Raw genomic sequence first — 14,961 nt, 5'->3', positions numbered from 1 at the left:
GGCTTAAAGTCGTGATTCTTGGAGTCTCTTTTTCCCAGTGAAAATATTTAATTATTTTATTTCTGATCCCACGCAAATAAGTTTCTGCGCTGAAGGCAGGCTGCACTGACTGTTTCCTCAGAGACTTATCATTTATAGAGTCTCTTAAGTTTAGGAGTGGGAGTACTGTGAACAATCTCAAAAGCTAAAAAATAATTTTTATGGGGGGAAAGGAGGTAATTAGGAAAAGTAATGTTCCAATCACCAAAGGGTAGATTTAATCAATTCTCCACTAAGGGCCATAAATTTGATTTCTAAACATCTATAACTTAACACAGTTGCTAGGTGAGATAGAATTTGGAGGAAGGAGCTAGAATTTTACATATATTTAAAAACAACAATTTCTGACCATCACATATGCGTGTACACACACACACACACACACACACACACACACACACATGAAATATAAAAGGACCAAATCCATGAAGGTTAACATAGTGCCTGTAGAGGTCTCATGGCTCAGTCCTCCTGTGTTTTCAATCTACATAAAATTCCAATTCTTTCCTAGTCATAAGCTTATAAACTAATAGGTAAAAAGTAGCAAGCTTGCAACAGATTATACTAAAACAGATACCAATTTGTATGCTACTGAGAATGTCCAAAATGAAGTTTTTGACAAAGTTTTAGAGATAGAGAAAATACCCAAATTAATAATATTAGATACAGATAAGAGAGACATCAAAAAGACACTGGGGAGATTCAGAGAATCATAAGAACACACTTTTAAAATCTGTATCATGAGCCGAGCATGGTGGTGCACACCTTTAATCCCAGCACTTGGGAGGCAGAGGCAGGCAGATTGCTGTGAGTTTGAGGCCAGCCTGGTCTACAAAGTGAGTCCAGGATGGCCAAGGCTACACAGAGAAACCTTGTCTCAAAAAACCAAAAAGAAAAAAAAAGAAAGAAAAATAAATTAAATCTGTATCATACCAAGCTGGAAACAAAAGAAATGGAATATATATATATATGAAATAGATAATTCAAATAGTCCTCCTGTGTTATCTTATTGGACCCATGATGTCCAATAAGATAGATATAGTAACTAAAAATACCCCAACTGAACCAAATCAAATATATTCAGTGAAGAATTCTATCAGACCTTCTAAGAACTAACACCAATACTACCTAAAATACTCTACAAAATTGGAAATGAAGGGATATTTCAAGTTCTTTTTATAAAGCCAGTACTATCCTGATACTAAAAGCAGATAGAAAACCAAAACAAAAAGATAATTGTGGATCAATAGCTCTGATGAACATAGGCCAAAAAATTATCTATAACATGCTTGCAAACAGAATCCAGGAACACATCCACCATGATCAAGTTCACTCCATCTCAGAATGCAGAGATGGTTTATCAACAAATGTAATCTACCCCATAATAGACTCTAGGACAGAAACCATACAACCATCTCACTGAATGCAGAAAAGGCCATTGAACGGCTGGAGAGATGGCTCAGAGGTTAAGAATGCCACCTGCTCTTCCAAAGGTTCTGAGTTCAATTCCCAGCAACCACATGGTGGCTCACAACTATCTATAACATGATCTGATGCCCTCTTCTGGCCTGCAGGTCTACATGAAGACAGAGCACTCATACATTCATTAAATAAATAAATAATAAAAAGGTCATTGACAAAAATCCAACATCCCTTCATAACAAAAGTTCTAGCGGGCTAGGGAGATGACTCAGAGGTTAAGAGCACTGTCTGCTCTTCCAAAGGTCCCGAGTTCAATTCCCAGCAACCATATAATGGTTCACAACCATCTGTTGAGGCAAGCAGGTGCACATGCAGGCAGAATAGTGTATAAATAATAAATTTTTAAAAGTTTAAAGCTCTTATTCCCTCTCTCTTACCCTCCCCTTGGGTACTCATCCCCACTTCCTTCCCTCCCCATGTTCACTTAATAAACCTCATATAATCTAATAAATAAATAAATTAAAAGTTCTAGAGTCTCTGGGAATACAGGGGGCATATCTCAGCATAACAAAGGCAATATACAACAATCCTACAGCCAATATCCTGTTCAATGGGAAACTCACAAAACATTTCCACTGAAATCAACAAGACAAGGATGCCAACTCTCCCCACTTCTGTTCAATACAACCCTTGAAGTCATAGGCTAGGCATAAAGGACCGTGCCTTTAATCTCAACTCTTGGGAGGCAGAAGCAGACAGATCTCTGTGAGTTCAAGACCAGCCTAATCTACACAGTGAATTCCAAGATAGCCAGGACTAAATAGTAAGACTCTGTCTCAAAGGAGGAAAAAAGAAAATAAAACTTGAAATCTTGGCTACAGCAATCATACAAATAAAGGAGATAAAGGGGGTATAAATAGAAAACAAGGAGGTAAAAATATCCTTATTTGCAGATGAAATGATTCTATATGTTTTAAAAAACTAAGGATTCTGCCCAAAGCCTCCTATGGCTGATAAAATAGCCTAACAACAAGATATAAAAATCAGTAGCCTTCCTATTTGTAGACAGCAAACACACTGAGAAGGAAATCAAGGGGTAAATCCCATTTTTAATAGCCTAAAAAAGAACTATATCCTGGGTGTGGGGTGAAATCTATCCAAGAAAGTGAAAGATTTATAAAAACAAATATAAATGAATTCTAAATAACCAACAAAATTTGCTTAGGAAAACATTTAACAAAGAATACAAAATAGTTGAACATTGGAAACTATGAAATAGTATGAATTCATAATAGGCTTATGATGTTCCTAGAAGACTCATGATTAAATTTCATTGTTAGTGACCTAAAGACTCTATAAAGCACCAATAAAAGCGCAAGCAAGATAATCCTGGAATGTTCTATGAAACTCAAAAGACCTTAACGTGGCCCTAATAATGTTCTAACAATGCTAGAGCAGGAAAAAAAATCAAGAGCTTAAAGGTTCGTAATTTGGAAGCCGGAAGTTAAGCTGGTAACCAGAAGCAAAAAAAAAAAAAAAAAAAAAAAGCAAGAATCTAGGCAGAGCAGCAGACACCTGTAATCCACGCACTCAGGAGGCTGAGACAGGAGAGTTATGAATTGGAGGCCAGGTTGGGGCTACACAACAAGTTCCAGGCAGCATGCCTGTCACACCAACACTCAGAAGGTAGAGGGCACAGTCCCAGGATGGAGAAAGCTGGTGGGTGAGCTACAGCATCCATTTCCATGAGCTCTGGATTCGTTTAAGAGATGCTGCCTCAACAAAAAATGCTGAGAGCCATAGAAGCGAACTCCCGTTGTCAGCTTCGGATGTGTACATGCACTTGCATACATGAACTTGCACACACAGACGCCCGCATGTGCAGACATGAGTACACACACACATGCACACACCGTACATTTGCATGCAAAAAAATCCAAAATTATGCTTTCAAATTTTTAAAAGATTGTTTTGAAACATAGTTCTGTATGTGGTGCAATGTTTACCTTAGCTAATGCAACTCAACCCCTTTATAAGGAGTCAAAGTAGCCATGCATTTTGATCTTTCTATGTTTATACAAAGATCTCAAGATGTTTCTCATTCAGTAATACAAAAAAAAAAAAAAAACCTAAGAAATGTCACATTTCTCCTTAGCTTCCCTCTTCTGAATGGACTTTCCAGTGGAGCTGGAGATCAGGGACACAGACACTGATGCAGGAGAGAGCCTAGTGGATTCCCCCAGGGATCTTGAGAGCTGTGGGCCTGAGTGATGCAGGCACCCCACGGCCCTGCTCTCCTACTTCCACCCCACCCAGGAAGCACCTGTCCTGCTGTCAGTGACCAGATAGCAATGAATTCCAATCTGAGTGCCTCTCCCCTGCCACCTGCCATACAGAGGGTCCTGTATGGTGCCACCACACCCCACTTCCCCTAGATCCGGTCCCTATGTCAAGCTTGCCATGGCCTGGTCTCCTGAGGGGCTAATCTCTTCCTGTCTCTGCCCCTAGTCTCATCCCAATTAGTTCAGGGTCTGACCTGTGTTGGGTCTCTTCTGTGATTGGCTGCTGTGATCACCACATCAGCCTGCTACACTAAATATGGGGGCAGCTCTCCTGCCTCTAACATGGGCCAGAGAACCTTGAGAGAGTTTCCCAGCAAGAGGCAGAAGCCTGCACCTGTTGGTGTTTTCCTTAGTTTGTGTTAACCTTCCCTAAGCCAAGAAACAAGATGAAGAGTCCGCTGCTCTTCACACCAGGCTTAGACTCATGCTGGGCCCTTTTTAAACTGCCAATGGAAGTGATGCAGACTTTTATAAAATGTAGTTTAGTATGAATGGTTCCTATATTCAAATCCAGCCCAGTCTATTGTACATTAAGTCTATCACCTGGAGAAGAATCAGTACCCCAGAGCTAGGGACAAGGACTTGCTGCCATAATGGGTGAGCATGGTGTCCTTATGACTCTTGGGTAAACTGGAAATCACCAGTCCTACTTAACTCATGGTTTGCTTTAAGTAAAAAAAAAACAAAAACAAAAAAACACACACCCAAAAAAACCTCATACAAAGGCTCAGTGATAGTACTGAAGGCTGAAGTAGGAGGATCATAATTTTGAGGACAGGCTGGGCTCCCTGAGGCCCTATGGTAGATTTCTTTATGTTAACAAGCCAATACAATCAATCTACTTTGATTTTTCCATTTCTAATATTATTATGAGTATGTATATTTTGCCCCATGTGAACATATGTTTCTGGTTCCCAAAGAGGTCAAAAGGGCCATGGATCCCCTTGGATTAGAATTATAGGTGGTTGGGGCTGGAGAGATGGCTTAGTGTTTAAAAGCATTGGCTGCTCTTCCAGAGGTCCTGAGTTCAATTCCCAGCAACCACATGGTGGCTCACAACCATCCATAATGGAATCTGATTCCCTCTTCTGGTGTACATGAAAACAGAGTACTCATCTACATAAAATAAACAAATATATGTTTAAAAAATAGTTACAGATAGTTGTGAGTCACCATTTGGATGCTGAGAATCAAACCTGGTTGGGGGGGGGGTGTTCTGCAAGAACAGCAAGTCTTCTTAACCTCTGTGCCACCTCTCCCGCCCTCCATTCTGATTGTACCTTGCATAGAAAAGTCAAAAGAAAGCTGCAAAGACAGACCTTAGATTAGCCATGTCTTCCATTGCTAAGGCAGTTGCTTAGCTGTCAAAAGTGCTTAATGCTGAGAACCACACAACTATGTTCTTGCTTTATGACTAATGACCGGCATTAATTTTTGACTTACAGTTTTTGTCCTAGTAAGATTTGTGAACAGCAAGGAGGTTCTGGAGCTTGATGAGCAGTGAGAGCCAAGCTGCCTGCCTTGCATCACGCTGACCTATCAGAGCATGTGACAGGGTAGAGCTTGGACTGCCACACTAAAAGAATCCCTGTCTTCTTTGCAACTTCCAGCTTGCCATTTTTTTTTTCTGCTTTTTACTATGTAAAATGTCCTGACCTGTGTTTTCTTGTCACCCTTTCTAACCTTAGGAGTTCTTTGATCATGTGAAGAAACTGTGGGATGATGAGGGGGTGAAGGCCTGCTTTGAGAGATCCAATGAGTACCAGCTGATCGACTGTGCACAATAGTAAGTTGCTTCCCTGGCCAAGCCTCTCTAGAGCAAGATTGCATTCTTGGCTGTGCCCTCCATATGGCTCTGGGATTTCCTAGAGGAGGGAAGAAGTGTAGCTTTGACCCCAAAAGTTAATTTTCTAAAGGAGGTGTGTTTGGTAACCCTGTTTCGCTAAAGAGGTGTGTTCATCCACATTGTTTCACTAAAGAGGTGTGTTCATCCACATTGTTTCACTAAAGAGGTGTGTTTAGCAACATTGTTTCACTAAAGAGGTGTGCTTGGTAACATTGTTTCACTAAAGATGTGTGTTTGGCAACATTGTTTCACTAAAGAGGTGTGATCAGCAACATTGTTTCACTAAAGAGGCGTGATCAGCAATACTGTTTCACTAAAGAGGTGTATCAGCAACACTGTTCTACTAAAGAGGTGCATGGTGCCATTGTTTCTCTGAAGAAGGTGTGTTTGATAACTGTTGTTTCACAGATGTGTTCTGTAAAAATGTTTCTCAGAAAAACCAGAATAACCTTCACTCACTTTGTCCTGATTGTTTTCAATTCTATTCATTTTTGCAGAGAGTTAAAGGCATATTTGCACATTCTAATGTACCTAAATATTCATTATTATATTTTAATTTTGAAGCAAGGCTCCCCAAATGAATTTTTTAATATCAAATTTGTAGGACTGGAAAGATGGCTCAGTGTCTAAGAGCACTGGCTGCTCTTCCAGAGGACCTGAGTTCTGTTCCCAGCACCAACATGGCAGCTCACAACTGCCTGTAACTTCAGTGTCAGAAGACCTGATGCCCTTTTCTGGCCTCCTCAAGTACCTACACGCACATTCACAAAGATACACACACACACACACACACACACACACACACACACCTAATTTAAAGTAAAATAAATCCTGTTCCCTATTGGTTTTCTGCTGCACTTTGGAGTTTGGCATTATGAAACTTACATTGATTGCAGGCAGGTTCTTCCCCCCCCCCCCCCAATGTTTTGGAATGCTTCTGGGCTTGAACCGGCAGTGACTTTGGTGTGTTCTAATGATTGGCTGATAGTGAAAATAAAATCAGACTCTTCCATTATGACACAAAAATGAGACTTGGCCACATACTCCTGGCCATACAACTGCCCTGTAAGCAGAGTACAAAGCTTCAGTGATGACTTTTCTTGTTCTGCTCTTTCCTGTGGGATGAATTTGTGTTCCAGAGAAATGGTGTTTTCATATTGTCCAAGATCAAGTGCAGGCAAGTGTTGGATCTCACCCATAGATTCCAGATGGTTTGCCTTATAAAGACACTTCAACTATCTTCTCTAGAGCTTTTTAAAATAAATGAATATGGTGTGGGTACCTTCGGTGGTGGTTCCCAAGTAATAGGACTATACCCATTGGCTTCCTTACAAAGCAAAAAAAAAAAAAGTGGATCAATAATTCCTGCATTAAGACCCCCCCCTTGTAAAATAAATAAATAAATAAATAAATAAATAAATAAATAAGCTGGGCATAGTGGTGCATGCTTACGATCCCAGTACTCAGGGAAGCAGAGGCAGGTGGATTGCTGTGAGTTCAAGGCTAGCCTGGTCTACAAAGTGAGTCCAGGACAGCCAAGGCTACACGAGAAACACTGTGTCAAAAAAAAAATTACAAAAAAACAAAACAAAAACTTTGTTCCGTGTGATACAGAAGCAAGTGGTGCATGCTAGCTTGGGACCCAAGTTCAACTGTACTGTTGTTCTGTCCATTTCATGCTGATAATGACATCAGTAACCTGTTTAAATGCACTCTGGGATTTGAAATAACACAGATCTATAATGTCATGTTTAATAAGTTAATTCTAAGTGCACTTGTCACTGGAACTTTCTCTGTGAAGGACAAGCTCACAATAAAGCTATTGTTGTATGAGTAAAAAATAAAATAATTGTTTTCAGAAGTGTGACCAAGGCCTGGCTCTTAAAGCATGTGGTCCTCCTTATGCTTATTAGAAAGTTGAGGCAGAGGATCATCGCTTTGAGGTCTGCCTGCATAATATAATGTCTACAAAGCTACACACTAAAGCAGAAAATGGCAGCAGCTGAGATCTCTAGCATAGGTCGTGATGACAATGAAACTCACATGTGTTTGCACTGGAAGTTGCTGTGCAGTATGTGTTTTGTCATCCTGTTTCAGTGTCCTTGGAAACGTGGTATTGCCACTCATTGTCACATGAGGAATTTCTTCTCTTAAACAGAAAAAAAAATGGAAACCTTTCTTTTGTGTCAGTGGCATAGAGGGCAAATGATTTAGCGTCAAGAGAATGTGCAAAATTCATCTTTTTTTTTTAAAGTGACATGAGTTTGGCAGTGAGCAGACCAAGAATCAGATGAGGTAATAGCTCTGCCACCAGCTATTGCCTGAGACTTGGGGCAAAGTATTCCAATAGGAGAAGAAAAAAAAACAAAACAGTGGCACTTAGTCCCATGGAGTTGGATAGGACAAATAAGTTAGAAACCCAAAGCCCTCAGAATAGCGCCTGGCATACAGTTGAGCTCTTGATAAGTATTACTCTTGCTAGTATGTGACTGATACCCTCTGGCCAGAGAAGTAGACTCAGGCATCCTAAAGTCACAGGTTCCCAGTAACAGACACAACCACAAGAAGAGGTCTCTGCTTACTTTCACTTCTGTCCTTGGACACTACAGTGAGCCAGGAATACAAAGTGCCTTGTGAATGAGGCTCCCAGCTTTAGACTGAGACTCCTCTTTCAGGCTTACTAGGAATAAAGCCCGAGTTTCTTAACCTCAAACCTGGCCAAGTCACAGGAAGCCACCACCATGGAGACTTGTGAACCCAACTCTTCATAATTCCTCTTGTATCACCATTTTATCCATCTTCACATGTGAGAATCATGCTGGTTCAATATCTTTGTCCCTTATGATCTTTTTAAAGATTGATTGATTGATACAATATTCTGCCTGCATGTACGCCTACATACCAGAAGAGGGCAGCAGATCACATTATAGATGGTTGTGAGCCACCATGTGGTTGCTGGGAATTGAACTCAGGACCTTTAGAAGAACAATCAGTGCTCTTAACCTCTGCGTCATCCAGGCCCCTATGATCTTGTTTCACTTCTATACTCAGGTTCTGGGACTGAGGAAATGGAGAGTCCAGAGAGTTTTACATTGCTAAGTAACTGTTAGAAAACTGTAAGCTTTGACTACCTCCCACCATGGGGACACACATTCGTCACACTGGCAGAGGAACATGACCATGATGCTGTGCTAGTTGTCCATTCGTAAGGCTCTCACTTTCTCCAGGGAATGCTGATAATATTCATGCAACCATTTCTTGGCTGGACATCACTGTGGGAAGGTAGCCTTTGTCAGTCTTACATGTACCAGAGTCAGATATAGCTGATGGCATAGACATGCTCTAAGGAGTGTGTCATTACATAGTTCCATTACTATACAAACATCATAGAGTGAACTGTTTATGAAGACCTGGATTGCACAGCCTCTGGACATCCAAGCCACCAGGTGGAGATACATACAAATGTTCACTAGCCTACTGTTCCCAGGACTTTGATGAATAAAATAACTCAAGATTAAGTCAAGCACAAAAGAGAAGAAATTATGCAATCAAAAGACAAAGTAGGGAATGGACGGTGGCTCAGTGGTTAAAAGCACTTTCTGTTCTTCCAAGAGGACAGGAGTGCAGTTCCGAGCACCCGGGTGGCCCACAACTACCTCTAACTACAGATTCAGGGAATCCAATGCCCTCTGTTGGCCTCAGCCAGCACCCACACATGCACAGCATACACACACAAAGACTCACCCACATATACACACAAAAAATATTTTATTTTTAAAAAGAGACAAGGTAAATATCAGACATGTGAGGCAGCTGCTGTCAAAACACAGTTTAGTTTACAGTCCACTTTTTTCCCACTAGTAGGAGGCATGTACTATGAAATCATAGTAGAAAGTCCAGTACGGTAAAGCCGCACTGATAACACAGTCATTTCCTTACGTTATCAGGGATGATGTACTGCACGTGACTCATGTGCTGTTCTATTATCTGGCCGGCAGCCAAGTGTGTGGCTCATACCAGCACCACTACAAATGCTGGGAGATGCATTGTGCTGCATTCCAACAGCCGTGAGGACTGGGAAAGAGAATTGTTCCAGTCTGTACAGTCTTAGAGATCACTGTCTGTACTCAGTCCAGAGAATACTGAAGTTTCATGTACCGCATGGGATTGTAACTGAATTAACAAAGCGAGAGCCTTGTATTCAATATGCCACTGATTGGTGACACTGACCAGAGACTCTTTCTCAAATCAAATCCATACCATACCCTAGATTCTCACACACTGAAGCTTGCTCTTGCAGATCCCCAGGATCTTGATGTGGTTTCTTTCTTTCCTCCTCTAAATTGCTAGGAGAAGATCTGACTAATGTGTTGGGTGACTCTGAGTCACTGTGATATGTTGCTCTGCAGTTTGCACTTTGAACTCTGATACTTACTTAGAAGCCGTCTTTCTCTCCCCCACCCCTATTTATTTATTTATTTATTTATTTAATCACTTTACAGTCTGATCCCAGCCCCTTCCCTCCTCTCTTCCCTGCCCCACCCTCATGCCCCCCTCTCTCTGTTCCACCCTCTCCTTCTTCTCTGAGAAGGGGAGGCCCCCAGGGGGTACCAACCCACCCTGTTACCTCAAGTCACAGCAGGACTGAGGCCAGACAAAGCAGCCCCGCTAGGGGAAAGGGATGCAAAGGCAGGCAACAGAGTCAGAGACAGCCCCTACTCCCATTGATAGGGGATTCACATGATGACCAAGCTGCACATCTGCTGCATCTGTGTAGGGGGTCTAGGTCCAGCCCATGCGTGCTCTTTGGTTGGTGGTTCAGTCTCATGGGCCCAGGTTAATTTTCTCTGTAGGTCTTCTTGTGGTGTCCTTGACCCCTCCGGCTCCCTCAATCCTTCCCATTCTTCCACAAAAGTCCCTGAGCTTGGCCTATTGTTTGGCTGTGAGTCTGCATCTGTTTCCACCAGCTGCTGGATGGAGCAAACCTCTCAGAGAGCAGCTATGCTAAGCTCCTGTCTGCAAGCATAACGAAGTATCATTAATAGTGTCAGGGGATCTGTCTTTGTATGCATAATTCTCAGAACCATCTGGGGAAGAGTTCCTCAGTGGTGCTGAAATTCTGTTAGGGCCTCAGAAGACTGGGTTGCCCACTAAGACCTAAGAAGCCAGGCCTGGTGGTCCCAGCTTGCGATCCCACCTACTCAGGAGTTTGAGACAAGAGGATAAGAAGTTCAAGGTCTGGGCTTTAGTGTGAGCTGGAGGACAGCTTGGTCAGCTTAATGAAAACCTAGCTCAAAACAAATCTATAAGGAGGGCTCTAGCTTTAGTACAGTGGTTGCCTAGCATGCATAAGGGCCTAGGCTTAACTTCCAATACCAGAAAAAAAAAAAAGAAGAATGATATCCTGAGAATCTAGCAGTTCATAAAAGGCTCAGTCTATAGTCCCGTTATTCACTCTTAGATCTGTGTATGCCCAAAAGAATTACAAACATACATCCATACAAACAAGTGACTGTAGCAACCTTATCCACAGTAGCCAGAATCAGAAGCAACCCAAGTGCCCACCAACAGATAGATGTGCAATGTCCTTGCAATGGAATGTATTCAGCAACAGGAGAAAAAGGCAGTACTGACACACAGGAGGAAAATGGACAGACCTAGAAGACACCATGTTAAGTGATGGAAGCCTAACCCAAAGGGACACAAATAAGTGGTCCATGCATATAGGACGCCAATGAATGAGAAACCCATAAAGACAGATAGTATTGGGGATAAGGAGAGGAGAAAATTGAGTCAGACTACTCAGGCTAAGTGGATTATCATAGGGATGGTGTACACATTGGTTACTTTTGTGTTGCTATGGCAAAATCTCCGGCAGAAGTAACTTGAAGAAGAAAGAACTGGTTTAGGCTCATGATTGCAGGGAGTTCAGTCATCATGGCCAGCGGGGCATAGTGGAGCAGCTCACTCCTGTCATGTCATACAAGTGTCCTTTTGGCTTTCTCCTTTTTCCATTCTATTCTGCACAGACCTCAGCCTGTAGGTTAGTGCTAACCACTTTCAGGATGGGTCTTCACCCCTTCAGATAATTCTCCCTAGAAACATCTAGAACTGTGCCTCACAAATCTCCTAGGAGATTCCGAACACAGTCAAGTTGACAAAAATTAACCATCAGGATGAGTGCTCTGGAACTGGCTGATGTGCTGGTCATACAACCTTGTGACTCTACTAAAACCATTAAATTCAATACTCCAAAGGGGTGACATTTATGTTCTATACATGACATCATATACATATATATTCAGCTTTAAAAGAAAGATGACAGGAGGATGGAGGAAGGCAGAGCAGAAAAAAATGTCAGGCACACGGTAATGGGGCTGGCTGTGTGTGGGCAGCCATCATGCAGGCAACAGAACAGCAGCCTGCTCCTTCACTCCTTGCTGAGTCAGCAGTTCCTAGTGGGACACAGAGGAAACGTGCACGTGGGTTTGCAAGGCCTGCATCTTCATACTCAGCCAACCGGCGTTGCGTGCCCGTAGAAGCATGCTGGAAGCTGAAACACATGTGCAAAGGGAGGGACCTCTGAAATTTACCACATGGATAAGGTGGATATTTGGAGGCCACTAAGATCTGATTTACGCTGTTTGCTACACGAGGAGTAGAAACGTCCTCAGGCTGCTTCTAGAAAAGGTAGGATTTCTCCAAAGCTGTCTTCAAGCTGGTTTTGAATCAACAGTGCTTTGGAGAAGGCCCTGGGTAGGTGGTTTCCCTTTGGGATAATGGGTATATTGGCTCCCCTTGAGTGTCTTGCTTCCTATTTTCATTTTTTCCACTTTTCCCTTTGAAGAGCAAATTCCAGAAGACGTGGAGAGATAGGCAATGCCCAGCCCACGCCACCTCATATGTGCCCCTCTAGTCAGTTACTGGAACTCCGTCACCTGAGTCCGTAGTCACTTCTGTGTCCCAAGCAGGAACTGCTGCTTCCAGCAACAAGACATGTATACCTGGGGGGGGGGGGGGGGAGTAGAGCGGGAGTCAGCAATACCACTGAGTTTGAAACTCCCCACACTGGTACGACTGTCTTTTTTATCACCAAGCAAACTGCAAATTACCAGAGATGATATTTTATTCCAAGTTCCCTAGTTCCTGCTATGAAAATTTAAACACAGTCTACTGAATTAACCCCCCAAATGCATTTCCTTTAAGCCCTCATAATAAGTGATTAGGTAACCATGGAAACAGCTATTTTAGGAGAGAGAAAATTGGGTCTTTAGAAGATCTCTATAAAGTCAGACTTCACTTAATGTAACTTCCAACACTACCCAGTGTGGGCTCCTTTGCTTTGTACCAACACACAAGCTCACTTAGAAGCACATCCATTTCAACAACTGACTTGGGAAGACTCTTAGACTAGCAGAGAAAAAGAAGAAAGAATGCCCAGAGTGAAAAGTCAGACAATCCTGTCCTTTGGTCCCAGGTCTGTCTTTCCTCAACTGCCAGCAGTTTTCCCAGCCTCATCCCCCATCTCTAACGATGACTTCAACCGTATGGCTCACTGCCATGCCCTGGGAATACTAAACTTTTAGAATAATCTTGAAATTATTGGCACCTACGTAGTTTCCGCTTCAAAACTGGTCTTTTGCAGATAATTTCAAAATAGAAGAAAAAAGAACTTAAAAGACATATATTACACTATACCGTTGAGTACACTAAAAATATAACCGAAACCAAGTATTTAAGCACATTATTCTAAACTATCCTTTTCATCTTTATTCTTAGATAAATTGATTTTCAGATTTATTTTCTAGATCTGCAAAACTGGAGCTGTCCCTGCTTATGGGGCAGTTGGGGCTTTTTCTTCCTCTTTTGTTGTGGAAAGTGATAGTGAGGTAGAGATAATATACATGAATAGAGCCTGAGCAAAAGCCTCTCAGCTCCCCTCCCTCTGTCCTTCATTTCTTCCATCATTGTCTGGAAATATATGTCTGGTTGCATACAAAAGAATTTTTTAACTAACCGATTCTTTTTTTTTTTCCCCCTTGGTTTTTTTTTTTCCAAGGCAAGGTTTCTCTGTGTAGCCTTGACTATCCAGGACTCTTTTTGTAGACCAGGCTGGCCTCGAACTCACAGCGATCCGCCTGCCTCTGCCTCCCAAGTGCTGGGTTTAAAGGCGTGTGCCACCACAGCCCGGTTACTAGCTGATTCTTTTCACGTTGCGTGTATATGCAATGTGTGTGTTCACATTCATATGTGTAAGTGTTGGGCATGCTTGTGCCAGGACACATGTGTGGTCAGAAGACAAGCCTTTCTTGGGTGTCTGCTCTTAGCTTCCACCTTGTTTGAAACAGCTCTCTTCTCTTTGCCACGGAGTACGCCAGGCTAGCGAGCCCAAGGGCTTCCAAGCCTTCTATCTCCAATACAATCATAGAATTACACACAGGTGTGCACACTACTGTGTCAGGCTTTCTGTCAGTTCTGAAGACCAAAACTCCATCCTCACATTTGCGTGGCAAGGCTTTACCCTCTGACTCATGGCCCCAGCCCACAGAAAAGAAATTTTTGAGGTGGGTTACCACACATGATTTTGTGTAAAAAGTTACTTAAAATATCTTAAAATAATGGTTCGCTTGCATGAAGAACTCCAGATGAAGAACTGCCATTTGTCACCCTGTTCCATATTCACTCTTTGTATAAGGCAGGATGGCAGGACAGTGTGGGTCCCTCAGTCCTTGCCTCTTCCCAGAATATCACAAGTTTCTATTACTCTTTGCCATTTGCTCTGCGTTGCTGGGTTTTCATGGTCAGGGTGCTAGATCTTAGGACCTTCAAATTATACACAGTGAAATAAAACAAAAAAATATCTTTTTGCTAGCTTAGAACTATGTTGTTTAGTATTCATTAGAAATGGAACCCTTTGTCACACAGACCCATGGTGCAGAATGCCAATAAAAATATGTGCCAAGAGGCTGTGATGTGGTCCCACCCTACCCCGTTCCTGTGCTGCCTCATGTCCCTCTGTTGGCTCCAGTTCATGATTTCAAAAGCAGTACTGCTTTTCAAGATGCATAACATAAAAAGAACCCAGTTAACACCAGGTGCTAAAGCAACGTGGTGACTTATTAGAGTAAATAGTCCAAAGTAAGATAGGATTGTATTTAATTAGCATTTATTGTGGGTTTACATTCACAGCCCTTAACTAACTACAAGTCAGAGGTCTCTGTGCCTTCCCCTCCCCACACTGGGCTCAGTATTCTTTCCTGCTAGGGGAGAGGCTGTGAAGAAATATCCTGGCATATGTCCAGGACAGGTTAC

The 14,961-nt window shown here is 42.2% G+C and overlaps 1 protein-coding gene across 2 annotated transcripts in view; it reads left to right on the top strand.

Moving 5' to 3' along the window:
- GNAL (G protein subunit alpha L) overlaps positions 1 to 14,961 on the top strand; it is a 126,274-nt gene that overhangs the window by 81,442 nt on the left and 29,871 nt on the right. For both annotated transcript variants that reach the window (XM_084780315.1, XM_084780316.1), the window contains exon 5: positions 5,492 to 5,589. In XM_084780315.1, coding sequence (XP_084636441.1) covers positions 5,492 to 5,589 — 98 coding nt within the window. The remainder of the gene's footprint in view (positions 1 to 5,491; positions 5,590 to 14,961) is intronic.

The sequence above is a fragment of the Acomys minous genome (genome assembly GCF_964271855.1).
Source record: "Acomys minous genome assembly, chromosome: 4".
In the NCBI taxonomy this organism is placed as follows: Eukaryota; Metazoa; Chordata; class Mammalia; order Rodentia; family Muridae; genus Acomys; species Acomys minous.
The sequence above is the reverse complement of the archived record's forward strand: the minus strand, read 5'-3'. Positions and strand labels throughout refer to the sequence as shown.